Here is a 27,281-nt window from a genome sequence, read left to right on the forward strand (position 1 = left end):
TTGTGTCGTACTTGGCTGATAACGTGACTCCTTATCGTTCTCTCCACCACCAGACTTTTCCGCTGTGTGATCCCAAAGCACCACGTTAACGATGCTACGGACCGTGAATTTCACGGGCTTTTTCCTTGCCTGTGATTCATTAGGACTATACCATCCGCACAGGGTAGCATACATCACTTTGCAATATTGTGGTTATGAACTGGGTATTTCTAAGATTTTTAAGCTCCCTGAGGGTAGGAGTCCTGTTTGCTCCAATTTGACTATGGTAGGTGTGGGAGGTTTTGTAAAAATAATGTGCTGCTTTCGCCAAAACAATGTAAGTCTCCCAAAAGCTCCAGCTCTACCTTCCCTTCCCGGGCGGGGGAACCATAGAGACGTCCGGCGCAGCGAGACCTCCTGGCTCAGCCATTGAGATGCGCAGAGGGCGGCTAGAGCGTTGCTCGTCGAGCCAGCTTCCGCTCCGTTAGTCCTCCTTCCCAACATGGCGCAGTCAGTTAACATCAGCGAGCTGAACCTGCCGCAGCTAGAAATGCTCAAGAACCAGCTGGACCAGGTGAGGACGGGCGGCAGAGACACCCCATTCCCGACTCACATGTCTCCCGCCCACGCGTCCTCCCTCGCCTCCCATTCCTCCTCTCTTTGGGAGGCTTCCCCTCTCCTCCGAAACTCCCATCCTATCCCAGGACCGGCCCCCTCCCCGGCAGTGCCTCCCTCTCTCTCCAGCCCTGACACTGACCCTATTTTCCGTCCTCTGTAGGAGGTGGAGTTCCTGTCCACGTCTATTGCCCAGCTCAAGGTGGTACAGACCAAATATGTGGAAGCCAAGGACTGTCTGAACGTGCTGAACAAGAACAACGAGGGTATGGGGTAGGCGCGTGAAGGCAACCTGGGGGATGTGGTGAGCCGGCTACTCTCGTCCAGACTTCTAATCCAATTGCCCTTACCTGAGATGAGAAACCAAACCTTTACATATTGTCTACCGCTACATGAGCCCTTTCATGTTGTCCATCTAGAGTTGAAATGTACAAGACATTCCTCTGATCTTGTCCCCTGTTTCCGTTCTTAAGATCTCTCTTACTATCTCTGCCATATTGGAACTCCCTTTAACGTCTTAACCTTCCCCAGATGTTTGTCTTAATTGCTTTCACAGGGAAAGAATTACTCGTCCCACTGACGAGTTCTGTATCCTTTCCACAGAAACTGCTACGCTGCTCTCTCCTTTTCTCTCTCATCCTTTTCCTGGGGGTGGGGAAGAATGGGATTACTTTTGATTACTACAGAGTGTCCCCATGATTCTGAGAATACTCTTATATACTCTTTGTACCTCTCCCTGTCTGGGGCCAACATGCAGCTAATGCCTTGTGAGCACAAAGCGATATGTAGAATTGAGGTGTGATTATTTCCCTCTGCGGTTTGGGAATATTCTCTAATACAAAGAAAAAACAGGTGGGTTTAGACTTTTACTAATAACTTAGAAGACCTAAACGATGGAAGAATAGTAAGATACAGAAACAAGGGGGCTCTGTTTATGAATCTTCAGTTTTGGCTTAAATGTAACACTTATTTCTAAACGATTGTTCCCAAGAAGCCTGGATTTTGGCTACCCGTTCAATGTTTCACTTGAATAAGTTATTGCCTTAGGGCATCTGTAAGCTGTAGTCTGAGAGCTGACAGGCTGAAAAAGAAATACAGAAGTAGGGTAGTAGGGGTTGGCCAAATAGTGGGCATTAAATTAATCAGGAATTAGCTAGTGATTTTGTGATTGGGGATGTTGATGGAAAGTGAAGCCAGGTGTTCACTTTTACTACTCTACAGCAGTGGGAAAATATTGTATCTAGTCCTTCTGGAGGGGCTCGTGGGAAAAACTGTAAGAACTGCTTGGAGGATAGGAGATGAGATCAGAGCAAGAGAGTGTTCTGGCATATTGCCATTGTCTCCATAAGGAGCCAACTTCTCTGTCCTTTCCCATTTAGAGTGTACAGGTATGGTTCAAAGGCCTCCAGATTCTTCAGTCCTTGTGGGTTGTAGGTTTTTAGAAAAGAAAGCCAAGCAGGCCAGCTGACAGGGAATCATGACACTCCTGCTGGGCTAGTTTTCCCTTAATCCTTGCTTCTCAGATGTATGTCCCCGGGAAGCTACATGATGTGGAACATGTACTCATCGATGTGGGAACAGGCTACTATGTAGAAAAGGTGAGTGGAAAGCAACCACGTGGATGCCCATCTGAGCAGGGAAAGGAAGTTTAGGGGAAGACCTAGAGTGCAGCATAGGGTCTCCTCTTAGCTCTTCATTTACCTCTGACTTTTCAGACAGCTGACGATGCCAAGGACTTTTTCAAGAGAAAGATAGACTTCCTTACCAAGCAAATGGAGAAAATCCAGCCAGCTCTGCAGGAGAAGCATGCCATGAAACAGGGTAAGGTTGGTCTAGGGATCCTCTTCAACCTTTCTACTTCCATGATAAAGAACATGGAGTCCAGTATCAACTGAGGGTGTCCTCTTTGCTAGATTGAAATCATGTGTTTCTCTTTGGTGTCTAGATGGATTCTCTAGATTCTGTGCATTACATACCCAGTATTTGTAGATTGCTGGGTTGGGTGCTTGAGAAATTTAGAGGATGGAAATAATCTTTGTTCTTGGGGTGTCCTATCTAAATGGGGATGGAATGGGGGAGATGATATATGTAAATGAACACAGAAGAAAGAAATACAACCCTAAGTACCAGTCATTGTGGCCCTGGCTACACATGAGAATAACCAGGAGGTTTAAAAAGGAAGCCCGAGTCCAATCCAAACCAATTAAATCAACTTGGGGATGGGGGTGGGGAAATTCCAGGGGGTCAGTGTTTTTTTTTTTTTTTTCCAAAACTCCCCAGGTAGGGGCGCCTGGGTGGCTCAGTGGTTTAAAGCCTCTGCCTTCGGCTCAGGTCATAATCCCAGGATCCTGGGATCAAGTCCCACATCGGGCTCTCTGCTCAGCAGGGAGCCTGCTTCCTCCTCTCTCTCTGCCTGACTCTCTGCCTACTTGTGATCTCTGTCAAATAAATAAATAAAATCTTAAAAAAAAAAAAAAAAACTCCCCAGGTAAGGGTGCCTGGGCGGCTTAGTGGGTTGGGCCTGTGCCTTCAGCTCAGGTCATGATCCCAGGGTCCTGGGATAAAGCCCCACTGCCCACCCCCCACTCCCCTCACCCCACCTACCTCTCTGCCTACTTGTGATCTGTGTCAAACAAATAAAATATTTAGGAAAACAAAAACAAAAAACCTCCCCAGGCCTTTCTGTTACACAGTCAGGATTGAGATCACTGTTCTGAAGGCAAAAATCTATCTACAGTTATGTTTGACACATTTAATACTGTATTTTGTTCATTTTTATGTCTAAGTGGTTATCATATTTCCTGACACTTTCACACTATCATATTTCATGACACACTTCCTGTGTGTGCATGTGAGTGTGTCCCACAGTGGATCAGTGTTAAAAGTTCTGGTTTTGTTTTGTCTTTTAATTATTTCAGAGTTAGAGTGCATGAGCAGGGTGGGGGGAGGGGAGAGGAAAAGAGAATCTCAAGCAGAATGGGGAGCCCAAGGTGGGGCCCCATCTCAAGACTCTGAGATCACGACCAATCTGTGCCTAAACCGAGCCCGAAGCTCAACCGACTACACCACCTAGACGCCCCCACTGTGTTAAAAGTTTTAACTGTCCTTGGTTGTCTACCTGTCTTTAAATGTTTTTTCACATTTCCTGAATTGGGTTCTCCCCCAAGCTCCAGACCAGGATCTGACTCTTCTTTTTTCCCACAGCTGTCATGGAGATGATGAGCCAGAAGATTCAGCAGCTCACAGCCCTGGGGGCAACTCAGGCTACTGCCAAGGCCTGAGAGCTTATTTCAGAAATGGGGCAGAGGGACCCTGCTTCAGGAGTTTGGGACTTTGTGGGCGTGGCTTCCTGAGGCCCGGGAAGAGACCGGTCTCGTGTTTCATGCTAATAAATGTGCCAGCTGGGCAGAATGTTGGTCTTTTCTTGCATTAAGCAAAGGACTGGTGAGGTGGGAGGGCGGTGGTGGAGATGCTGTGCCCCTCCCCAGAGCCTGCTCAGTAGGGGTGATGCCTTGCTGAACCTGGAGGCTCCACTCTGGGCCTTTGGAAGAGCTGGAGCAAGCCGGCGGAGCGCTCTCCTCCGCCTGCCGGTTGCCGTGGGAACGGCCGCCTGACGGAAGTGAGGCTGCGTGGGTGCTTCCTCTTCCGGGTCGACGACCCACCTCACCCGCCCCCCCCCCAACCTGGGAGGCTGCATGGTCCGCCGCTTCTCGCGCGTTCTTCTACCTCTGCTGCTGCGGCTGCCGCCGCCTCCGCGGGCCCGGCCGGGTGTGACGGTCAGCCTGGAGTCCGCCCCGCCATCCAAGCGACCCCGCGGCAGCCTTATGGCGCCTCCCCGAATCGGAACGCACAACGGCACTTTCCACTGCGATGAGGCCCTGGCGTGCGCATTGCTGCGCCTCCTGCCTGAGTACAGAGTACGATCCGGTCCAGGGAAACTGACCCCGGGGCCCGGGCTGGCCGCATCTGAGCACCCCTCCGTACACTCCCCTGGAAACCTAACGTTCATTCTCTGTCTGCACGACCCTGGCCGCCCCCTCAATCCTGTGTCCCCTACAGGATGCAGAGATTGTGCGGACCCGGGACCCCGAAAAACTGGCTTCTTGTGACATCGTGGTGGATGTGGGTGGCGAATACGATCCTCAGAGACACCGGTATGACCATCACCAGAGGTGAGTTCCCGTATAGCATTTTTTTTAGCTCCTTTGACTTCAACGGTCCTCTGTGCTCCAAGGCAGCCATCCACTGCGGAGGTCCGTGCCCGCTAAGGGGACCCGCCTCCTCCTTGAAAACCAAGTCCTGAGTCCCATGGGACTGCAGCCTGCCAGCTCTCCCCCTGCTCTGCGTCCATCCATCTGACCTTGGGCCTCCCTGGCTTCCAGGCGGTCCTCACAAGCCTCCCTGCTGGCCGTGCGCCTTCCTTGGCTCAGTCAAACTTTTCTCCCACTAGCACTGTCCTCACCCCAGTTAGTACCCCAGCTCAGATTAGTCCTTTCTTTTTTTTTTTTTTTTTTTTTTTTTAATTTTTATTTATTTATTTGAGAGAGAGCACATGAGAGGGGAGAAGGTCAGAGGGAGAAGCAAACTCCCCATGGAGCTGGGAGCCCGATGTGGGACTCGATCCCGGGACTCCAGGATCATGACCTGAGCGAAGGCAGTCGTCCAACCAACTGAGCCACCCAGGCGCCCCAGATTAGTCCTTTCATGTGCCGATGCTGCCCCACTTCAGACTGCTGGGCTCACATGGCGACGGTGCTTGGTGACCACTCAGATGTACGTGGTCTTCTACTTCATTTATACTGCTAGGTGGGAAATCTTTCTTTTCCAAGGGTGGCCCATTATCCACGGTACCATTTCAGCCCTCTTCCTCTCACCTCAGGCCCCTGCCACATGAAACTCCCTCAGTAAGTGACCCTGCAACCTCCTCTTGAAAGGAAGGAGCCTTTCCTGCGTGCATATCCTCAGATTGCCATTCCCAAGCACCCTCAGCTTCCTCCCTCCAGTTCAGGAAACATTGTTCCCTTCTGTTCACCCCTTTTGAGGTCTGTTACTGTCTCCTCTGGGGGTTCACGCCACCGTTCTTCCCCAGTGTTTGCTTTTCTTTCTTTTCTTTCTGATTTTATGTATTTATTTGAGAGAGAGAGAAAGAGCTTGAGTAGTAGGAGAGGGAGAAGCAGGCTCCCTGCTCAGCGAGCTAAATTCCAGGAGCAGAAGGCTGACACAACCCACTGACCCACCCAGCCGCCTCCTTCACACACCTTCCCATTGTTTCTACTGGAAATCTAAGGGATGAATAACAAAACCCTCCCTCATACACACCACACTGATTAAAGTGGTGATCTCATAGAGAGTATGAAGATGTTTTATTTTAATTCTTCTTAAGTACTTTCCTCCCTTTCCCTCTTTTTCTTAAGTGTACATATGATGTTCTTAAATGATACTGTGGGGGAACCCTCCTGGTATTTATAGCCTCATATCTTACCCTCCCTTCTCAGCCTCTCTTCAAAAACAGAGCTGACCCTGATTCCACATCCCCTCCAGTTCATCCCATTCATTCATTCAGCTGGTCCTCTCCCAATCTCTCCACTGGAAATGCTCATGGAAAGGGCTTCAGTGACCTCAGCACCAAACTCAGATGGCTGGCAGAGGGTCTCACATTAATGGACCACTTTGTGGCACGTAACAATATTGACTGATTCCTTTTTCCTGATGATTTTATATACGTTTTTGAACTGTGCAGTATTTGATACATAATGTATTTAACACTTTCGGAATAAGAAACATGTAACAAACACCCCTAGGCCAATCTCCCAACCTCTGACTAGAACAATACTATTACTTCTGTGTTGTATGCAAGCACTTCTTCCCTATCCCGGTTCCTTCTCCCCAGAAGTAAGCAGTATCCTTAATTCTGTGTTCTCATACCCATCCTACTGTGTAGTTTAGCACATATGTCTTTTCCATCAACAATTTAGTTTAGCTGCTTTTAACTTTTTTCTGGGGGCTTACTGTGTATTAGTCTTTATATCTTGTGAGCATTTTATAAATATTTTTTGTAGCTACTCAGTACGTAATAACACCAAAGCAAAAAATAAGCTCTCTAGCTGATTCTGATAGACTGATATTTAGAAATTACAACTGTAGTTTCTCCTTCTCTAAGAACTGTCGTACCCTTTCCCTGTTCTCTGTGCCACTGTGAATTCAGATTTCTACTTTCCTCTCTCCCCTGCACCACTATGAGAGACCTTGCATTTGTTCTGGCACAGTGCTCTCACATGAACTTGTCTGCTGGAAATCTTTCAGTGGCTCCCACTACCTACAAATAAAGTCCAAACTCCAAACTATGGTGGACAAGGCCTGCCATGATCTGGCCCTTTCTTACCCTTCTAGCTTTTTTTTTTTGCTGCTTCTCACATGCAAACTGCCTTTCTTGCAGTTCCATATAGAGACCTGTCTTTTAGCCATTTTAAGAGATGTTATTCCATCTACCGGGAATGCCTTTTGTCCTTGACCTTTTGTCTGGCTGGCAAACACCTAATCCATCTTTTAGAAATGACCTGAAGTATCTCCTCCCTCCTGTCCCCCTTTCTCTTGTTCATAACCTAGCTAGAACATTCACTTGGTTGTTCGTGGGCTTGTCTACCTATAGTAGATGAACTTGAAGGCAGGGCCATTGTCTTAGGGTTTGGTTTGGTTTTTAAGATTTTTAAAATTTATTTAGGGGTGCCTGGGTGGCTCAGTGGGTTAAGCCGCTGCCTTTGGCTCAGGTCATGGTCTCAGGGTCCTGGGATCGAGTCCCGCATCAGTCTCCCTGCTCAACAGGGAGTCTGCTTCCCTCTCTCTCTCTCTCTTTCTCTGCCTGCCTCTCTGCCTACTTGTGATCTCTCTCTGTCAAATAAATAAAATCTTTAAAAAAAGGAAAGAAAGATTATTTATTTATTTATTTATTTGATAGCACAAGCAGAGGGGAGCAGCAGGCAGAGGGAGGGGGGAGAAGCAGACTCCCCACTGAGTAGGGAGCCTGATGCGGGGCTCCATCCCGGGACCCTGGGATCATGACCTAAGCCAAAGGCAGACACTTAACCAACTGAGCCACCCAGGTGCCCCTATCTTAGGGGTTTTTTTTTTAATCTCTAATGTCTAAAACACAAAGCCTGGCATGTAGTAAGCACTGAATTAACCATTGTCAAATGAAAGCATTAACAGAGACTCCAAGCTGAGGTCCATGTTGAACCCCAAGGAAAAGCTGAAGTCTCACAGCTGGGTACCCTCCTCCCCACTCCTGAGTGTTCTCCAGCCTCCACTCCCTCATGCCTGCATGTACATGCACACGCTGTGGGCTAACTGGGGCAGCTCTGCCTCAGCCCTACCTCCCTGTGCTCCTCAGATCTTTCACAGAGACCATGAGCTCCCTCTCTCCTGGAAAGCCGTGGCAGACCAAGCTGAGCAGTGCGGGACTCATCTATCTGCACTTCGGGCACAAGCTGCTGGCCCAGTTGCTGGGCACCAGTGAAGAGGACAGCATGGTGGGCACCATCTATGACAAGGTGGGGACCCAAGGGCAGAGATGACCCATAAGTGCGTTTCCACCACCTGGGAATGGAACTGAACCCAGGACTGGACCTCAGATCAGGACTTCTGGCCCATTGCTGGCCCAGCACCTTCTCCTTCGGTCAGGCTCATCTTCTCACAGGGGATGGCTGATCTCTCTCACCTCTGTCCCAGGATAGTTGTGAGAAGTGGGTGAGGTTCAGGGAAGGGCTTTGAAAACCATAGAGTAGAGTTTCCTGGTCCTTTCCTTGACCTGACATGCATAAAAAACGATTATTGAGCAACGTGGTAATAGAGGAGGCTGCTTGTGTGGGAAAACACATAGCTTAGAGGTTCTGGGTGCCTGAAGATAGAGGGAAGCGTATCTAGGACACATGAATTGGGAAGATCAGCTGGGACAGGTTGGATTATGAAAATACCCTCAGGTTCTACCAGCATCCACTGTGAGCAGCTCAGCACGCTACTGCAAGGGAAGGAATGGGGCGAGTGGCTGTGGCACACCTGTCAGGTCAGGGACTCAGGACACCTACCTGATCCTGCTCCTGTGATGTTCACCAGTCAAGGTTCAGGTTCCGTCAACTCTGGTTTTTGCAGAAGCCACTGAGTTCAGTTCTGTCTTAGCTTGCCTATCTTCTGCCCCTATGACATGGCATTAGTACGATCCAGAGAAGTGATGAAATACGAATGGTTGAATTGGAGCGTTTGGAATACTGTTATTAGACTGCCTAGATCCATTTCCCCATCTGCTAAGGGGCTTCCTTTTTTCTTTTTTTTTTAGACTTTCACTTTTTGAGAGAGAGTACATGAATGGGGGGAGCAGCAGAGGAAGAGGGAGAAGCAGACTCCCTGCTAAGCAGGGAAGCCAATGTGAGGCTCGATCTCAGGCATGACCTGAGCTGAAGGCAGGCACTTAACCCACTTAAAGGGTGGACTGAGCCACCCCTGCCCCCTGCTGAGGGGCTTCTAAGCAACTGAAGTAAATTATACCGAGTTTCAGTTGAACATCTGTGGTTGGGGTCCACACCAAGAGAGGCTGAGCATAAAGGAGTTTCTTTTTCAGCTCTCCCCCAGAGGAGCATTCCACTGCATACCACAGATGTGTTGATGTTGTAAGCCTATGTGCAGAGCAGTTTTGCTGTAAGCATTGATATTATACCATACCGGTTCTGCCCCTAGCCTTTTTAAGATTTGTCAGAGAGAGAGGGAGGCAGGCTCCTCGCTGAGCAGGGAGCCTAATGAATCAGGGATCCCAGGACCCTGGGATCATGACCTGAGCCAAAGGCAGAGGCCCAACTGACAGAACTACCCAGACGTCCCTGCCCCCAGACTCTTGAGACACTGTGACCTCAGAAGATGCAGCACCTGTTCCCCACCACAGGGCACATCATGGGCTTCCTTGGGACCACATCCCAGCTCTGGTGTCTCGTCCAGCACTCACTCTCCTACCTCCCATGTTTTGCCAGACCCTTGAGTACCTCATTTACCAGGACACTGAATAGCCATCCCAGCCTACCTGGAAACTTACCCTCTCTCAGCGCCGGGATCCACCCCCAGAGGCCCTCGTGAACTTGAGACCTTCCTTATTCTGAAGTCCGAAACCCCGCCTCACACACTGCTGGCCTTGACTCGGGCTTTGTGCAGTAGCGGAGGGGGCTCTGGGTTAGAAGTTAGGTGATCTGAATGCCTGCCCCAGCATAATCAGATCCAACCTGAAGCCGCTGAGCTCCCTGGTTCCACCTTTCTTCACCCAGTGAATGTTGGGAGACCCTCACAGGCCTCTTACGGAAATTAAATTAGTGAAATCTGTAAAACTTTATGTAAATGGAATCCTCAAGATCATTTACTCCTGATGCTGCCCTAGATGTATGAGAACTTCGTGGAGGAGGTGGATGCGGTGGACAATGGGATCTCGCAGTGGGAAGAGGGAGAGCCCAGGTATGTGCTGACTACCACACTGAGTGCCAGGGTTGCTCGACTTAATCCGACCTGGAACCAGCCTGACCAAGACACTGAGGTAAGGGAGAGCCCCCAAGGAAGACCATGAGGCGTGTAAAACCATCGGGGGAGGAAATGAGAGTGGTTGCCTCCTCCAATCCTAGTGAAGTCAAAAGTTGGGGCCAGTACCATGGTTCTGATACCCACCATTCCCTCAATTCCCAGGCCGGGTTCAAGCGCGCCATGGACCTAGTCCGAGAGGAGTTTCTGCAGAGACTAGACTTCTACCAACACAGCTGGCTGCCAGCCCGGGCCTTGGTGGAAGAAGCCCTGGCCCGGCGATTCCAGGTACAGGCCTGGGAGGAGGCACTGTGGTTTGTCGTTTAGGGACTGCTGGCGGGCTGCTGGTCAGCAGGGGCTCCTGCTTCCACCCCACATCTCCCAGCCCTGCCTCCCTTCCAGGTGGACCCAAGTGGGGAGATAGTAGAACTGGCAAAAGGTGGATGCCCCTGGAAGGAGCACCTTTACCACCTGGAATCTGGGCTGTCCCCACCGGGCACCATCGCCTTTGTTATCTACACTGACCAGGCTGGACAGTGGCGGATACAGTGTGTGCCCAAGGAGCCCCATTCATTCCAGAGCCGGTAAGGCCCTAGAGGACCATCCTCAGACCTTCGGGCCTGTTTCAGCCCTATCAGGGGGCTGCTAACCTTGGCTTCTTCTGTGCTCTGCTCCTCAAGACCTCCATTTGCTCCCAGCAGCTTCCTCTTTCTGTTCACTCATAGGCTGCCCCTGCCAGAGCCATGGCGGGGTCTTCGGGATGAGGCCCTGGACCAGGTCAGTGGGATTCCTGGCTGCATCTTTGTCCACACCAGCGGATTCATTGGTGGGCACCATACCCGAGAAGGTGCCTTGAGCATGGCTCGGGCCACCCTGGCCCAGCGCCCAGTACCTAAACCTCCCACAAATTCCCTAGACCAATAAAACATCCTCTATCTCGTACTGACCAAGTCTTCACCCCATTTTTGTCCTGCACCATTCTGGGAACTTGCTGAAACTTGGGGAAAGTGAAATGTCCATTATATGCCAAAGCCTGTGGTAGGTATTTTCTCAGCTTTGCTTTCCAACATCACCTGAAATCCACCCAGTTCCTAGGGTCAGATAAGTTGCCCAAATTCATAAAAAGTAACACAGCCCTATCTTAACCCAAAGTCCATGCCTTTTTTTTTCTTCACTAGACACTAGTGCAACTCCCTGGAGAAAAAGTCTTGTAACGGAGTGGAAAACAACAAAAGAGACTTTTTATTTTTAGAAGTGGGAGTGAGGAGAGTGGGACTGGGCAGGCGGTGGCCCTGAGAGAGGGTCCCACGGGGCAGAGGTTGGGGATGTCTCAGTAAAGAGGGGCAAATCATGAGTAGAGCCTCCACCACCAGCTGGGGGCTCCTGGGTTCGGCCAAGCACCGGGCTAAAACGTGGAAACTGGGCATTAACAAAGTACAGAGGGATGTGGGCAATTCGGCCAGTGGACCAGCACTGCAGAGAAGGAAAGAAAAATCAATCACAGCCAGAGCCTAGGCCCAAAGACCACATGGCAGGGCCATGCAGCAGCCACAGCGCCCAGTTCCTCCACCCTGCTCCCCAAAAGCCCAGCAGCCCTGCCTACTCACCACACTGAGCAGAGCCCCTTTGTTGAAGGAAGGATGGAAAGTGATGAGCTGTGCCTGGGCCCCTGGCTCCCCCTGGATAATGCCACTAGGGGGAGAAGGTGAGCAGGCAAATGGAGACAGGGCAAGTGAAGTAAGATGTGGGCTGGCTAATAGGGAGTTCGGACCTGATGGCCAATGTGGCACTTACCAAGGAAGCAGCTCAAACACAGGGCTGTTTCGAGTGCGAAAAAGGAGGATGACTGGTTTACCATCTTGGACCCGTGGATTTCCTATGAGAAATGGATGGGATAGGAAGGCACCCTGGAAGCAGAATCCCAAGGCAAGGCAGAGAACTGTAGCCAGGACACGGAAACCCTCCATGAATGGGAAGAGGGCTGTGGCCTGAGCAAAGTCCTTCCCAACTCTTACCTTTCATGAGCACAGCTAGACGCTCCCCACTGGGGTCCCAGACCATGGAGTGAGCCTCTCCCCCAAGTCTACAAGTCAGAAGAGTTAGCTGGGAAACCTCAGCATGGCCCCTCCCACCTTTTCACAGCTTACCCGCTCCCCCCAAATCCCCCCCCCCCAGCCCCAGCCATTCAGCTCACCTTTCCTCTCCATCTGGTGTCTGTACTGTTGTCTCAGACAGATCAGCCACAATGGTGGCTGACTTGGCACCTCCAACGTGCCCCTTTCCCTCCCCTGCAAGAAGGGCAGAGGCTCTGAAGTACAGGAAGCAGGCCTCTCACTGGTCCTCTACCTCACATCCATTGTAAGCATCAATACCTCTCAATCTTCCCTTTATCCTTCAGAGTAGCCTATTCTGGAGGGTTCCTGCCTCCCTCTGACTACCCCAGATATTCTGCATCCTGAGTTGCTTCCCCTGAGTTGCTTCCCCTGACTCACCGCAACGTTCTGGGAATGATAAGGAGTAAATGAGTGGTTCCCCCAATACAGTGAACAGCAGCCGGTTTCCATCTGGGCTCCAGCAGCCAGTCTGGGGTCAGGGAGCAAAAGGCAGGGGAACACTGGTCAGCAGGGGAATGCAGGAAGAAAAGCAGAGGATGTGGGGAGACACACTTGGGGCACCTGGGACCCGCCTCCCCAGCTGAGTCACGGTCTCCTCTCACCTGACACCGCCCCGATAGAGTAGGCCACCTCTCGCAAGTCCACATCTGGGCCTCCCAGACCCTATGCCGGAGAGAGGCAGGTCACAACTCGGGACCTCTAGGTTCCAAAACCTGGTCTTCCCTCCCTTTGCCAGTCCCGGTGCCAGGTCAGAGAATGGGAACGGAACAGACGGTTCTGTCTGCTGAAGGTCCAGGAGCCAAGTGCCTTTCTCTAGGTCAGCCTTGCCCTCCCCCTCCCTCTGCCCTCCTCCCACTCACCGAAAGACAGCTGAAGGAGTGGTAGCCAGGACTTTGCTGCCATCTGGAGACCAGAGCAGATTGGTAACCCCACCTCCCCGAAACCAGGGAAGGGGAACACAGGTCTCTGTAGAGACATCCCATACCTAGGACAAAGGGGTCGGGAGTGAGAGAGGAAGCTTCAGCATCCCCATCCTGTCACACAGGCTGCCTTTACAGTACAAAGACACAAAAAGGAGATGAAGCAGGAGAGGGACTGTTAAAAAAGGAATAGGTTTATATGTACAGTGACAGCAAGCAGGATTTTACATCTGAGGAATCTGAATGGTACTGCTCCTTCCCTGAGTTAAGTTTAACACTAACACTAAACGGACAATTAGTTCTCTCCACCCCACAGGGTATCTTCCACCCCCAGGTAAAGAATGCTCTTGCCTCAAGTCTGAGGAGGAGCTGAGATGACCACAAGAGGGGTGGGGACCAACTCACCAGAATAGCAGCATCCACGGGTGATGCTGAGAGCAGCCGTCCCCCACTGGGCGCCCAGGCCAAGCTGGTGACAGGTGTGTGCCCAGGGTGAGACAGCACTTGGGCACAACCCGAGGAAGGTCTGCAGGTGGGAAACAGGGTATAAAGTCAGAAGGCAGCAAGAACACCCCCATGTCTCTGTTTCCTTACCTCCTGACAAAACTTCCCTATCTCGATGACCCCTCAAATCCAGGTTAGGGGAAATGAGTAAGAGTCATGGAAGTTAAAGAGGGGGGGGGGGGAGGAAGAAAGGGCACAATCACCACCATTAGGTCCATAGATGAAAATGAGTACAAGGGAGGAAGCTTCCACTGTAGGCCTCAAGGAGACACACACTTCCGACCAGCAAGGCTAGATGGTGCCGAGCCAGGGAGAAGTCCCACTCTGCCCCAGACCAGAGCCCTCTCCCCGAAGGACCATCCAGCCTGGGGCCTGGGACCCTCTGTGATGTTATCTCAGGGTTCCAATCTCTTTTCCAGAGTTATCTGCTTTTCTGCAGAACTCACCCTGTGCTGCAAACCCTATCTTTCTATTTCCCTGTCCGAATTACTCTCTCTCCCTCTGCATGGTTTTCTGCTTGTCACAAAGATGCAGCATAGGGATCGTCGTCCACCACAAGGTTTGCGAACTTCTGACAGCACCCATGTCTCCGTCAGTGCTGTACCCCCAGGGCCACGTCCTTGGCCTGCCAGGTACACGCCACTGCCTGAATGAAGGCCATCCTCTTCCTTTTCCACCGAACAGTAAGTACCTCTAGTGCCAACAGGAGCTCAGACTGCTGATCTACAACTTTTTTTGAACTTGACAATAAATCATAGTTCTCTTTTGAGGTCCGTTCACAGAGATCCAGCTCATTGTTTTCAGTGGCTGCCCTGTCTCCACGCCCCTGAACTGATTAACCCGAACTAATTCAGTCGTGCCTCCACAGATGGACATTTCAGCTATTTGTAATGTTTTATTGTTTCAAACAATGCTGCAGGAAATACTCTATATCCTTATGTATTCGTGTTACTATGTGTTCAGAACTTGGGGGTATAAAAGGCTTGCACTTTTATTCTTTTAAAGATTTTGGGACGCCGGGGTGGCTCAGTTGGTTAAGCAGCTGCCTTCGGCTCAGGTCATGATCCCAGCGTCCTGGGATCGAGTCCCACATCGGGCTCCTTGCTCCACAGGGAGCCTGCTTCTTCCTCTGACTCTGCTTTCCACTCTGTCTGCCTGTGCTTGCTCTCTCGCTTGCTCTCTCTCTGACTAGTAAGTAAATAAAATCTTGAAAAAAAAAAAAAAAAAAAAAGATTTTATTTATTTGTGAGAGAGAGCACATGCATGAGAAGGGGGAGCAGCAGAGAGGGAGAAGCAGGCTCCTTGCAGGGAACCCAATGCAGGACTCCATTCCAGGACACTGGGATCACGGCCCCAAGCCTAAAGCAGATGCTTGGCCAACTAAGCCACCCATGCATCCGTAGGCTTGCACTTTTAAAAACATAAATATGCCAACAACAAATTATTTTCTGACAAGTTTGTATCACAATACAGTCTTCTCACCAAGAAAAAAAGCACCCACTTTCCTGGTCTTGCTAGTACTGGATATTATCAAACATTATAATTTTGGGGCACCTGGGTAGCTCGACCCACTGAGCCACTGCCTTCGGCTTGGGTCATGGTCTCCGGGTCCTGGGATCGAGCCCCATATTGGGCTCTTTGCTCAGCGGGGAACCTGCTTCTCTCTCTCTCTCTGCCTGCCTCTCTGCCTACTTGTGATCTTTCTCTGTCAAATAAATAAAATCTTAAAAAAAAATTTTTTTAAGTAATAAAAAGAACCATTAAAATTTTAATAATAGCATTCTGAATGACTAAAAATTATTATGTATTTTCTTTTTTTGTTGTTAAGAATTTATTTATTTATTTATTTATTTATTTATTTATTTATTTGAGATAGAACAAGAGTGAGAACACAAGCAGGGGGAGCAGCAGGCAGAGGGAGAAGCAGGTTCTCCAGCAAGCAGGAAGCCCAACAAGGGGCCCGATCCCAGGACTTTAGGATCACGACCTGAGCTGAAGGCAGCTTCTTACTCAACTGAGCCACCCAGGCACTCCAATATTATGTATTAAAAAAAAAAAAAAAAAATTCTGTATTTTCTTCTAGTCCTTTTATTTTTACCCTTAGTTCTTTTGTCTGCTTGGAATTTATTTGTATAGAAAAAGTGTGAAGCAAGGACTACCTTTATTATTTCCTAAATGGACAGCCAATTATCCCAACCTTTATTATTTCCTAAATGGATAGCCAATTATCCCAACACTACTAAAAGTTTTTTAAAAATCTAAACTTGGGTCACCTGGGTGGCTCAGTGGGTTAAGCCACTGCCTTCGGCTCAGGTCATGATCCAAGGGTCCTGGGATCAAGTCCAGCCAGAGATCTGGCTCTCTGCTGGAGCCTGCTTCCCCCTCTCTCTCTCTCTGCCTGCCTCTCTGCCTACTTGTGATTTCTCTCTGTCAAATAGATAAATAAAATCTTTAAAAAAAAAAATCTAAACTTCATTGCAATGAAAAGCCACATTTCTCATATATTAAATTCTCATATATTCTTAGATCTGTTCTTGAATGTTACACAGCTATGCTGATCTGTTTATCTATCCTCATGCCAATTACTTTGCATTACTGTAACTTCCTAAGATATTTAATACTTGGTAGGGCAAATCTCCCCCTTATATTCTTCCTATTCAAAATTCTCTTGGCAATTGTTCCATATTTACTCTTTAATAAAAACTCTGATTATCATTTTGCCCAGTTCAGAAAACAAAACGCAGCAAAATTCTGGTTCCCAGTCCACTTAATTGGACATTTCTAGGATGATACACCTTCCTGTCCAGGCATACAGTGTATCTCTCCATTTAGTCAGCTCTTGCTTAATGTTCTTCCACAACTTCCTCCAAATGTCTAGTAGGTTAAATAAATTTAACGATTCATTCCCAGTGATTTTGGTAACTGCACACATTGTAAGCAGAATATTTTTTCCATTTCAAGTTCTCAGTGATGACTGTAGGTATAAAAGGAAAATATTACACTTTTGGTTTCCTGGATCTAGTCACCTTACTACATTTAATTAGATCAAATAGGTTTTCTTAGCGGAGTCACTTGTTTTCTCTAGATATGAAATCATATCTTCAAAGAAGAATAATTTTCCCTTTGTTTTCAAGACTTCACCTTTTTTCTTGTCTGACTGCACTCACTAGAATCTCCAAAAATAATGTTGATTAATAACAGTGATAATGGCAAAAAAATAAAAAATAAAAAACAGTGATAACGGCTGGCTCAGTAGGTAGATCATGCAATGCTTGATCTTGGGGTTGTGAGTTCAAGTCCTGTATTGAACACAAGATTACTTAAAAAAATAAAATCTTTTTTTTTTTTTTAAGATTTGATTTATTTATTTGACAGATACAAATCACAAGTAGGCAGAGAAGCAGGCAGAGAGAGAGAGAGAAGGAAGCAGGCTCCCTGCCGAGCAGAGACCCCAATGTGGGGCTGGATCCCTGAACCCTGGAATCACGGCCTGAGTCAAAGGCAGAGGCTTTAACCCATTGAGCCACCCAGGCGCCCCTAAAAAAATAAAATCTTAAATAAAAATAAAAAGAGGGGGGTGCCTGGGTGGCTCAGTGGGTTAAACCTCTGCCTTCAGCTTAGGTCATGATCTCAGAGTTCTGGGATCAAGCCCCGCATCAGGCTGTCTGCTCAGCAGGGTTCCCTCCTCTCTCTCTGCCTGCCCCTCAGCCTACTTGTGATCTCTCTGTCAAATAAATAAATAAATAAATTTTAAAAAAATAAAATAAAGGGGCACCTAGGTGGCTCAGTGGGTTAAGCCTCTGCCTTCAGCTCGGGTCTGATCCCCTGCATCAGGCTCTCTCCTCCATGGGGAGCCTGCTTCCTCCTCTCTGCCTGCCTACTTGTGATCTCTCTGTCAAATAAATAAATAAAATCTTTAAATAGTAAATAAATAAATAAAATAAAAAGGGAGCGCCTAGGTAGCTCAGTCATTAAGCATCTGCCTTCCTCTAGGGTATGATCCCAGGGTCCTGGGATCCAGCCCTGTGTCAGGGTCCCTACTCAGCAGGAGGCCTGCTTCTCCCTCTCCCATTCCCCCTGCCTGTGTTACCTCTCTCGCTGTGTCTGTCAAACAAATAACGAAAATCTTTTAGAAATATAAATACAAATAGGGGTACCTGGGTGGCTCAGTGTGGTTAAGCCTCTGCCTTAGGCTCAGATCATGATGCCAGGGTCCTGGGATCGAGCCCCAAATAGAGCTCTCTGCTCCGCAGGGAGCCTGCTTCCTCCCCTCTCTCTCTGCTTGCCTCTCTGCCTACTTGTGATCTCTGTCAAATAAATAAATAAAATCTTTAAAAAAAGAAAAAAGAAAAAAGAAAAACTGGTGAAATCTGAAGAAGTCTGAGTTTAGTTAAGAACGTATAAACAGGGCGCCTGGGTGGCTCAGTGGGTTAAGCCGCTGCCTTCGGCTCAGGTCATGATCTCAGGGTCCTGGGATCGAGTCCCGCATCGGGCTCTCTGCTCAGCAGGGAGCCTGCTTCCTCCTCTCTCTCTGCCTGCCTCTCTGCCTACTTGTGATCTCTCTCTCTGTCAAATAAATAAAAATCTTTAAAAAAAAAAAAAAAAAAAGAACGTATAAACATCAGTTTCTTAGTGTTGACAACTGTCACATGGTAACATAAGATGTTAACAGTGCGTGAAACAGGGGTGCCTAGGTGGCTCAGCTGGTTAAGTGTCTGCCTTCAGCTCAGGTCATGACCCCAGGATCCTGGGATTGAGTACTGCATCAGGCTCTGGGCTCAGTGGGAGTCTGCTTTTCCCTCTCCCTCTGCCCCTGGGTTCATGTGCCCGCATGCTCTCGCTCTCTCGTTCACGCTCTCTCAAGTGAATGTATTTTTAAAAATCTAAAAAAAAAAAAATGGTGAAACTGGGTGATGGATATTCAAAACTCTCTGTACTATCTTTGCAGCTATTCTAAAAATCTAAAATTATGCCAATATAAAGTTTATTAAAAGAAAAAAAACAGGAGCCTGATTTCCAAAAATTTCTAAGTTTTCCTGTGATCTGGTCTAATTCAAATAACGTGGAGGGGAGCCTGGATCACTCGGTTAGTAGAGCATGTGACTATAATCTCAGGGGTCATGAGTTCAAGCCCCACTATGGGCTGGGCATGGAGCCTACTTCAAAAACAAACAAACAGAGATGCCTGGGTAGCTCGGTCAGTTAAGAGTCTGCCTTTGGCTCAGGTCATGATCCCAGGGTCCTGGGATCAATTCCCGCATTGGGCTCCCCGCTCAGAAGGGAGCCTTCTTCTCCCTCTACTCCCTCTTCTTGTGCTCTCTCTGACACAAAAATTAATAAAATCTTAAAAAATAAAAAACACACACATACAACATGGAGGTTATCTTTTCTTTGAAATCAGATAGAACTCTCATAAAACCATGTATGCATGGCATTTTATTTTATTTTTTTAGTGACAGAGCTCATCTATTTTAATTTCTTACACAATCCACTCTGGTTACAAATTTTGGTAGAGAATCAAATATTTACTTTAGGGCACCTGGGTGGCCCAGTTGGTGGTAACCTGCCTTCCGATCAGGTCATGATCCTGAAGCCCGGGACTGAGTCCCACAACAGGCTCCCTGCTCCACGGGGAGTCTCCTTCTCCTTCTGACCCTCCCCACTCTTTTGCACTTTCTCTCTCTGTCTCATTCTCTAAAATAAATAAAATCCTTTAAAAAAATTTTCCTTTAGATTTTCAATGTGATGGTCTAACTTATACGTGATATTTTGTAATAATTCTTCTAATTTCTTCCATATCTTCCATATTCCTTGCCATTCTTAAAAATACTGTACTCTGATTTTCTCTTTTACCCTAATAAGGCTGGCCATAAGGTTTTCTTCTTTACTCATAATTTAAAGGACCAGTTTCTGGGGTGCCTGGGTGGCTAAGTCATTGAGTGTCTGCCTTCAGCTTGGGTCATGGTCCTGGGGTCCTTGGATCGAGCCCCATGTCGGACTCCCTTTTCAGTGAAGAGCCTGCTTCTCCCACTCCCTCTCCCCCTGCTTGTATTCCCTCTCTCGCTGTCTCTCCCAATGGATAAAATCTTTAAAAAATAAAATAAAATAAAAATAAAGGACCAGGGGTGCCTGGGTGGCTCAGTGGGTTAAGCTTCTGCCTTCAGCTCAGGTCATGGTCCCAGGGTCCTGGGATCGAGCTCCGCATCAGGCTCTCTGCTCAGCAGACGGCCTGCTTCCCCCCCTCTCTCTGCCTGCCTCTCTGATACACACACACTCCCCACAATTCCAGAAGCTCCTAGTTTTGTCCCTTCCTCTAGAGTCCAGCATTCTCAGCAGCTCAACACTGACTGTAGGTCTGCTTCTCCCACCACCCTGGAAAGTGCTTTGAAGATAAAGAACTTCCAGACCTCCTCACCACCCCTCACTGCTAATATGGGCGCAAGCCTCCGGCCAAGGGAAGACAGAGGCTGCTAGGACTCACCGGGTAGACAGAGAGGTGGGGTCCAGGGTCCAGATGAGAATGCAGGTCTGGCATGCCACAGCCAGGACAGAGGCACTAAGGGGCTTCCAGGCCAGGGCCGCCACGTTTCGCTGCAGCCGGTGCTTCAGGGACGGGACTGTAGTGCTGTGGTGAAAGTTACGGGACTGAGTCAAAGCAGGAACACTACAGCTCAGGGAACCAGAGTTCAGTTGAGGAGGGAAAGGCAAGAGAAGGAAGCTGACCACCCAGAGCACAGGGGTATCGTGGGACAGAAGGATAAGATAAAGATTAGATCTGGAAACAGGAAACATTATAGAGTTCAGGCCCAGGAACCTACAGGAGCCCTGGAACCAAGGTTGGAGAGGAAGGGGACTGACTTACGGAGACCGAAGAGTTGGAGCCCACCCAGTAGGAGTCCACGTACCTGCTGGCATTATACACACGGATCGAGTCATCTAGCAGGGCCACTGCGAACTTGTTGGTGTGAGGATGCCAGGCAAAGACCCGCAAGCAGCAGCTGGACCTGGGCCAGAGAAAGCATGAGGGGCCTGAACCCATCCCCCAGCCCAGAGGCTCAGATTCCCTTTCACGTGAGGACATTACTATTTTTCACCTTTTTGTGGGGGGGGTGGAATAAGAATGTGGGTAATAGGAAAGGGGTGGAAGGGGTGTGTGGCTTGACTTCCCTCTCCCACTGAGAAGTTCCAAGGTTCAGGATTTCTTTCCCACAAAAGCCTCAGAGCTTGTACACTCACCAGTTTGTGACTTGGGCAAATTCAGCAATCAGATCTTCACTCCTGAGCTATGAGAACAAAGTGGACAGAGGATGCTCTGGGACAAAAGAAGCTTATTCCCTTGACTTCCCACAGGAGAGCTGGACTATTCCCACCCTCTGCAGTCTTTCTTCCCACCCCACCCTGAACTTAAGGGATGGAAAATGGAAGAGGGCAGGAATAGGGGAGCAGCAGCCAGACAGCCAGGGGAAGAAGCCCGACTTACCGACAGATGGGGGAACAGGGACCCGTGGAGGGAGGAGGCCCATCGACAGAGTGCCAGGGCCCAGCTGGACACCGTCTTCACCCACTCAAACACTGTGGGGTTGAGGAAGCAGCTCTGATTAAACCATTCACAGGACTGTCATTGGGCACCCTTGGATAAGGAATGAGCAAGGAAAGGACAAGCATTCCCCAGGGTCTTCCACCCAACCCATACTTGGGACACCCACTCAGGATATGTGACATAGGCAGAGAGGAGAAAAGAAAACGGCACCAGAATAGACAACCGGGACAGGAAAAAGAATGCTAAAGGGAAGGGGACTGGGCCAAGAGGTATTGGGATGGATTGGGAAGAATATGAGAGGAGATGCCAACCATAAAACCAGAGAAGTCAGGAGGGAAAAGTATTTACCTTCCTCCTCTGAGTTCGCAATTTCATTCAGCACCCCAAAAAGGCCCATATCACGCCTGAGGAGAGGAAGCTGGGAGTCAGATTACTCTGACCCCTTTGGTCTCCCTCTACAAGTTATACTTACTAAAAATAAGAGCACTTAGGGGTGCCTGGCTGGCTCAGTTGGCGGAGTGTGTCTCTTAACCTCTGGGTTCTGAGTTCAGGCCCCACAGTGGGTGTAGAGATCACTTAAAAATAAAAAATTCAGGGACGCCTGGGTGGCTCAGTCAATTAAGCAGCTGTCTTTGGCTTGAGTCATGATCCTAGCATCCTGGAATCGAGACCCACATCGGGCTCCTTGCTCAGCGGGAAGCCTGCTTCTCCCTCTGCCTCTGCCTGCCACTCTGCCTGTGCTCTCTCTTCCTCTCTCTCTCTCTGAAAAATAAATTAATAAATAAAATCTTTAAAAAAAAAAATAAGTGAATAAAATCTTTGGGGTGCCTGGGTGGCTCAGCTTGTTAACTACCTGACTCTTGATTTCAGTTCAGGTCTTGATCTCAGGGTCATGAGTTCAAGCCCCTTAAATGGGCTCCATGCTGGCTATGAAGCCTTCTTAAAATAATACAACATAACAAAAGTCTTAAAAAGGGGGGGGGGGGGGCACCTGGGTGGCTCAGTGGGTTAAGTCTCTGCCTTCAACTCAGGTCATGATCCCCGGGTCCTGGGATCGAGCCTCGCATCAGGCTCTCCGCTCAGCAGGGAGCCTGCTTCCCCCTCTCTCTCTGCCTACTCGTGATCTCTCTCTGTCAAATAAATAAATAAAAATCTTTGAAAATAAAAAAAAAATTAAAAAAAAGAAGCACTCACATTTAATGAGTGCCAAGTATGTGCCATGCAATTTATTTATTATCCTTTCATTTACTTATCACACGAATCTGAATGGCATTCTGCTCATTTTACCAACAAGGCAACTAGCCTCAGAGATCTTTCAGGGCTTGGTGAGCAGGTCAGGAGATGAAGGCCTGCCCTAAGACCGTGAATGGAAAGCCACTGGAAGATTTTTGTTTTTTTTTTCAAGTAATCTCTACACCCAACATGGGTTCAAACTCATGACCGAGATCAACAGTCATGCTGTACTGATTGAGCCAGCCTGGTGCCCCACCATGGAATGATTTTAAGCAGAGGAATAAACTGACTACACCAGTATTTTAAATATTTATTTATTTGAGGGAGAAAGAGAGCGAGAGAAGCAAGCAAGCACGGGCATGTGCGTTGCCAGTTGGGGGAGGGACAGAAAGAGAAAACCTTCAAGCAGACTCTCCACTGACCACAGAGCCTGAAGCGGACTCCATCTCACGACCTGAGCAGAAATCCAGAGTGGGACACTCAACCAACTGAGCCACCCAGGCGTGCCCCCACACCCCACACACACATTGGCATTTTAGAATGATCAATCTGGCTACAAATTAGAGGGGCACAAAAATGGAGAGGAGAAGACGGGTTAAGAGGCTACTTCAGGATCTGGGAAAAAGGCCAAAGTGCCCTGAACCAACAGGGCTGGAGAAAGCAGACAGATTTGAGAGGCTGAAGAAGTAGAATGAATGGGGCACCTGGGTGGCTCAGTGGGTTAAGCCACTGCCTTCGGCTCAGGTCATGGTCTCAGGGTCCTGGGATCGAGTCCCGCATTGGGCTCTCTACTTGGCAAGGAGTCTGCTTCTCTCTCTCTCTCTCTCTCTCTCTCTCTGCCTTCCTCTCTCTCTACTTGTGATCTCTCTCTGTCAAATAAATAAATAAATAAAATCTTAAAAAAAAAAAGTAGGATGAACAGAATTTGAGGGCTAACTAAACATTAGTAAGAGTAACACCAAGGGAAATGCCTACATAATAATTACAGAAACTAATACTGCCCATGGTTTGCCAAGGCCGGGCTAGAAGCTTTGCACGTATTATCTAAACCAGCCGCTATCACAACCCTACAAAATAGCTATTGTTAACAACCACATTTTTAGATCAGAGAAGAGAGGCATGAAGAGGTTGATATTATCAATATGACCTCAGTAGGAAGTAGCAGCATCAGGATTCAACCTGTCTGCCTCAGAGCCTACACTCAAGCCACCTGCTCCCAAATGAGTAGTAAGGCCATTCCTTGAGACAAACAACACAAGGTAGAAGCAGGTTTGGAAAGAAAAATGAAGACACTGGCTTTGAACATACTGAGTGAGTGAAAGCTTGAAGAAGAGCCAAGTGAGGGTACCTGGCAGACAAGGGAACACCGAGGTCTGAACTTTTGAGTCCAGCCCAGGAAACCACCCCTTCAGGGACATCAGAAAGAGGTGGGACAGAAAAGGCAGAGAACCAGCAGCTGAAGAGGTAGGCAGTGGGAAAGAGCCTGGGACTGAATAACCTATCAAACAATAAATGGCTGTTTAACTTCACTCACACAAAGATATCCAAATTAAATGGTACTATGATAACAAATTAAATGGTATTATGACAACAAATGTCTAAATCTGGTAGCATGTGTGGGACTGTAAATATGTAGAATTTCAATGGAGGACTATTTGGCAACAGCTCACAAAATTACAAATGGACATACCCTTTGAAGCCTCCTACTAGACTTGTAGGAATTTATCCTACACGTGACAGTGATAATAACTAACCTTTGAAGGTCTTAATATGTGCCAGGCACTGTTCTCTGAGTGCTTTATATCCATTAATTCATTACATCATCACTACAACCTTGTAAAATCAGTCCTGTTTTACAGATGGGGAAAGTGAGGGACCAAGTGATTAAGTAACTTTCCCAAGATCACACAGTTATAGAGTGACACAGCCAGGAATGGAATCCAGGCAGTACGGCTCCACTCCAAAACATGCTAAATGAATGACCTAAATATGAGATTATTCACTGCAACATTATCCCTAACCTTGCTGAGCTTCAGGTAAAGGCTCAGAAAGTGCTAAAGACACGAAAAGGGGGTAGGGAGTAGGCTCACTTAAACCAGAAAGCAAGGCAAATCACTGGAGTTGAAATGAACTTCTGTCAACTTAGGTTTTCCAATAAGGACTGCTAATTTGTTATAATGAATGATATACAGGACTGAGCTAGACAAAGGCTGGGAGCCCAAGGCAGGGGGAAGGTGACCCCAGCTTCTCCAGGATCTGCAGACCATGGTCCAGGAGACCCTTTGCCACGTCTCACCATATGTTGATGCATCTCTTCCACACTTGCTCCCGGTGATGGATGAAGGCAGTTCTTGTGCCATGGTCCAGCCTCCCAGGGGTCTTCAGGGGATCTTTCGTCAGGTTCAGGACAGGAAGATTGATCCACTACAGGCCAGAAGTGAGAGGTGTGACAATCAATCAGTCTCTTCCCCAGATCTCTGCTGAACTCCTTGCCATCTCCAAACCGCAGCTGGGCTAGGAATAAGAGGCTCCAGAGACCTGTTTCCCATCCCATAAACCTAATCCTTGTGGGAAAGTGAAACAGAGCTTAACTCCCTTATCTGTAAAACCGGCATAGTTCATACGGTTGCTGTGATTATTAGATCTTATAACATGTGTGAGGCACACCTGATTCAGTCTCTTTCTTACATAGCAAACGCTCAATAAAGTTGTTTCTCTCCCTTTTCTTTCACAGGAACTCCGTGGTAAAAAAAAAAAAAAAAAAAAAAAAAAAAAAAACAACACTCCAGATTGTGCCTTCCCAGCTCTCCCAGATACTGTCCTCAACTTTTCAATAGTTCTCCTACACCCTCATATCCCTTGAATTCTCCCTCATTCTCTCCATTCCCTCTAGGGCCGCCCCACAGCTCCTCAACATCCCTCACCCTCCAATCCCAACCCTAAAATACATTCCAACCCTTCTAGTCTCAAGTCTGGGCCAGGCTGCTTCCTTGGCCAGGCGGAGGACCGCAACCCCCGCCCGGCTGCGGGGCCTCAGGTCCCCCATTTTCCCGGGGCCCGCCCCCATGCCTGTCGGTCCCCTCCCTCCTCGCTCCGGCCACCTGGCCCCGGAAGTCGGGAGGCGGACTCTCATAGCTATTGCCTGTCGCCAACTCGTTATTGTGCTCGTATAGGGTGACTTGACCCCTAGGCGGCGGCGGAGGGAACAATCCCAGGGAGCACATCTTGCCGGTCTCGAGGCCGTCTGGAATCGGTGAACTCACGGATCGCGCTTCCCTAACTCTTAGTTCCCGGGCTAGATTCGGATCCGTACGGGTAGCCGTGTGGGACAAACGGCGCTGCAAAACTCAACGGAAGTGAGGGGAAGAGTAACGCAGAACACGAACGCGTGCGCAGTCCCGGGACAGACTTCCAGAGTGTCCTCGCGCGCCGCTTGGTGGCCGGAGGGGGAGCAGCGCGAGCTTGTCCGCGGAGTCAGCCCCTAGTTAAGGGTCAGAGTGGGTGGGTGGGTGTGTGTGTGTGGTGTCAGGGTGGGCGTGTGGAGGGGGTCAGGGTGGGCGTGTGTGTGTGTTTTCCGTGAGACTGCTTCCCCCCCAATTCCGAATTCCGCAACACAGTTTCCCACTCACCCTCTAAATGCTTGGAAAGCCCCAAATTAGCCACGTTCAAGGAAGTATCTAATTAAACCCTCCCAGGACTGTGGATCATCCGGAGGAAAACTCGGACTGTCTGGGGCAGCTGGCTGGGAAGCTGAGGGAAAAGCCTCGGGGAGGAATAAAGTCAGGAGAGACCTTGGGAGTGAGAGGGATGTGCCAACCAAAACCTCAGGCCCCAGGGGTTACCAGTGGAGGGCGAGTGAGTTGGAAAACAGTGATGTTTCCTGAGCACCTATTATAAAGTACTTGTATAATCTGTTTTTTTCTTAAATATTTTACATATTTATTCACGAGAGACAGAGGGAGAAGCAGGCTCCCTTCTGAGCAAGGAGCTCTATGTGGGACTCCCATCCCAAGACCCTGGTATCAAGACCTGAGCAGAAGGCAGAGGCTTAACCCACTGAGCCACTCAGGCACCCCAAGGGTTTGTATAATCTTTACAACAACCCCATAAGGGGTGTACTGTTCTAGCACCATGAGGAGAGTGACACACAGAGATTATACCAAAACCAGGCATTCTGATTTAAGAATAAAAATGAGATTGGGGCTCAGTCCGTGGAGCCTGCGACTCTTGATCTGGGAGTGCCAAGTTTCAGCCCCATGCTGGGTGTAGAGTTTACTTAAAAAATAAATAAAATATATTTTTTAGTAAAGAAGAAAAAGAGGGGCTCCCGTGTGGCTCAGTCAGTTAATTGTCTGCCTTGGGCTCAGGTCATGATCCCAGAGTCCTGGGACCAGAGCCCCACCTCTGCCTCCCTGCCCAGCAGGGAGTCTGGTTGTCCCTCTCCTTCTGCCCCCACCTCTGGCTTGTGTTCATGCTCTGTCTCTCTCTTTTAAATATTAAAGAAGAAAAGTGAGATTGATTTTATTCTGATTCCAAAGGATGGAACTAGATTGCAGAATAGAGACTCCTCTTAAAGCTGTGTGATTTGGGAAAGTGTTTGAATTCTTCGGGCCTCAGCTTTGTCACTTTTGCAGTGTCCTAATTATTTCCCATGGTTGTTTTCCGTACTAAATAATGGAAATGAAGCCATTTAATAAATTTTAAGTACTAAACAGTTGATTAGCCCTAACTCTGCCATGAACTAAGTGACCTTGGGCTTTGGTTTGTTCATTTAATAAGGGTTGATGGGCAATTCAAACGATCACGCTCTGGGGACACAGAAATGTATAA

The 27,281-nt window shown here is 48.5% G+C and overlaps 3 protein-coding genes across 7 annotated transcripts; 2 read left to right on the plus strand and 1 right to left on the minus strand.

Moving 5' to 3' along the window:
• Window positions 1-66: 66 nt before the first annotated feature.
• Window positions 67-4,005, plus strand: PFDN5 (prefoldin subunit 5). Its single transcript, XM_082741511.1, has 6 exons — window positions 67-553; window positions 758-860; window positions 1,151-1,182; window positions 2,118-2,192; window positions 2,310-2,415; window positions 3,799-4,005. The coding sequence occupies exons 1-6, from the start codon at window positions 482-484 to the stop codon at window positions 3,873-3,875; spliced, it is 465 nt and encodes a 154-aa protein (XP_082597637.1). The 5' UTR covers window positions 67-481; the 3' UTR covers window positions 3,876-4,005.
• A 224-nt stretch (window positions 4,006-4,229) lies between these two features.
• On the plus strand, window positions 4,230-11,086 carry MYG1 (MYG1 exonuclease). Its single transcript, XM_082741509.1, has 7 exons — window positions 4,230-4,511; window positions 4,654-4,766; window positions 7,982-8,141; window positions 10,007-10,159; window positions 10,306-10,428; window positions 10,543-10,724; window positions 10,866-11,086. The coding sequence occupies exons 1-7, from the start codon at window positions 4,290-4,292 to the stop codon at window positions 11,062-11,064; spliced, it is 1,152 nt and encodes a 383-aa protein (XP_082597635.1). The 5' UTR covers window positions 4,230-4,289; the 3' UTR covers window positions 11,065-11,086.
• Window positions 11,087-11,359: 273 nt separating this feature from the next.
• Window positions 11,360-25,826, minus strand: AAAS (aladin WD repeat nucleoporin). Of its 5 annotated transcripts, none has more exons than XM_082741472.1 (16): window positions 25,553-25,826; window positions 24,748-24,875; window positions 21,567-21,622; window positions 21,159-21,250; window positions 20,915-20,961; window positions 20,584-20,682; window positions 20,160-20,303; window positions 13,580-13,700; window positions 13,115-13,239; window positions 12,857-12,917; window positions 12,633-12,723; window positions 12,335-12,428; window positions 12,156-12,223; window positions 11,935-12,016; window positions 11,748-11,832; window positions 11,360-11,613 (listed from the first exon to the last, which is right to left on the minus strand). In XM_082741472.1, the coding sequence occupies exons 1-16, from the start codon at window positions 25,673-25,675 to the stop codon at window positions 11,389-11,391; spliced, it is 1,641 nt and encodes a 546-aa protein (XP_082597598.1). In that variant the 5' UTR covers window positions 25,676-25,826; the 3' UTR covers window positions 11,360-11,388. The 5 variants fall into 5 exon arrangements, with proteins under 5 accessions (XP_082597598.1, XP_082597601.1, XP_082597602.1 ...); XM_082741475.1 differs by having other exon boundaries at window positions 25,715-25,814; XM_082741476.1 differs by having other exon boundaries at window positions 25,681-25,809.
• Window positions 25,827-27,281: the final 1,455 nt, after the last annotated feature.

Source organism: Mustela nivalis, assembly GCF_964662115.1.
Source record: "Mustela nivalis genome assembly, chromosome: 7".
Lineage (NCBI taxonomy): Eukaryota > Metazoa > Chordata > Mammalia > Carnivora > Mustelidae > Mustela > Mustela nivalis.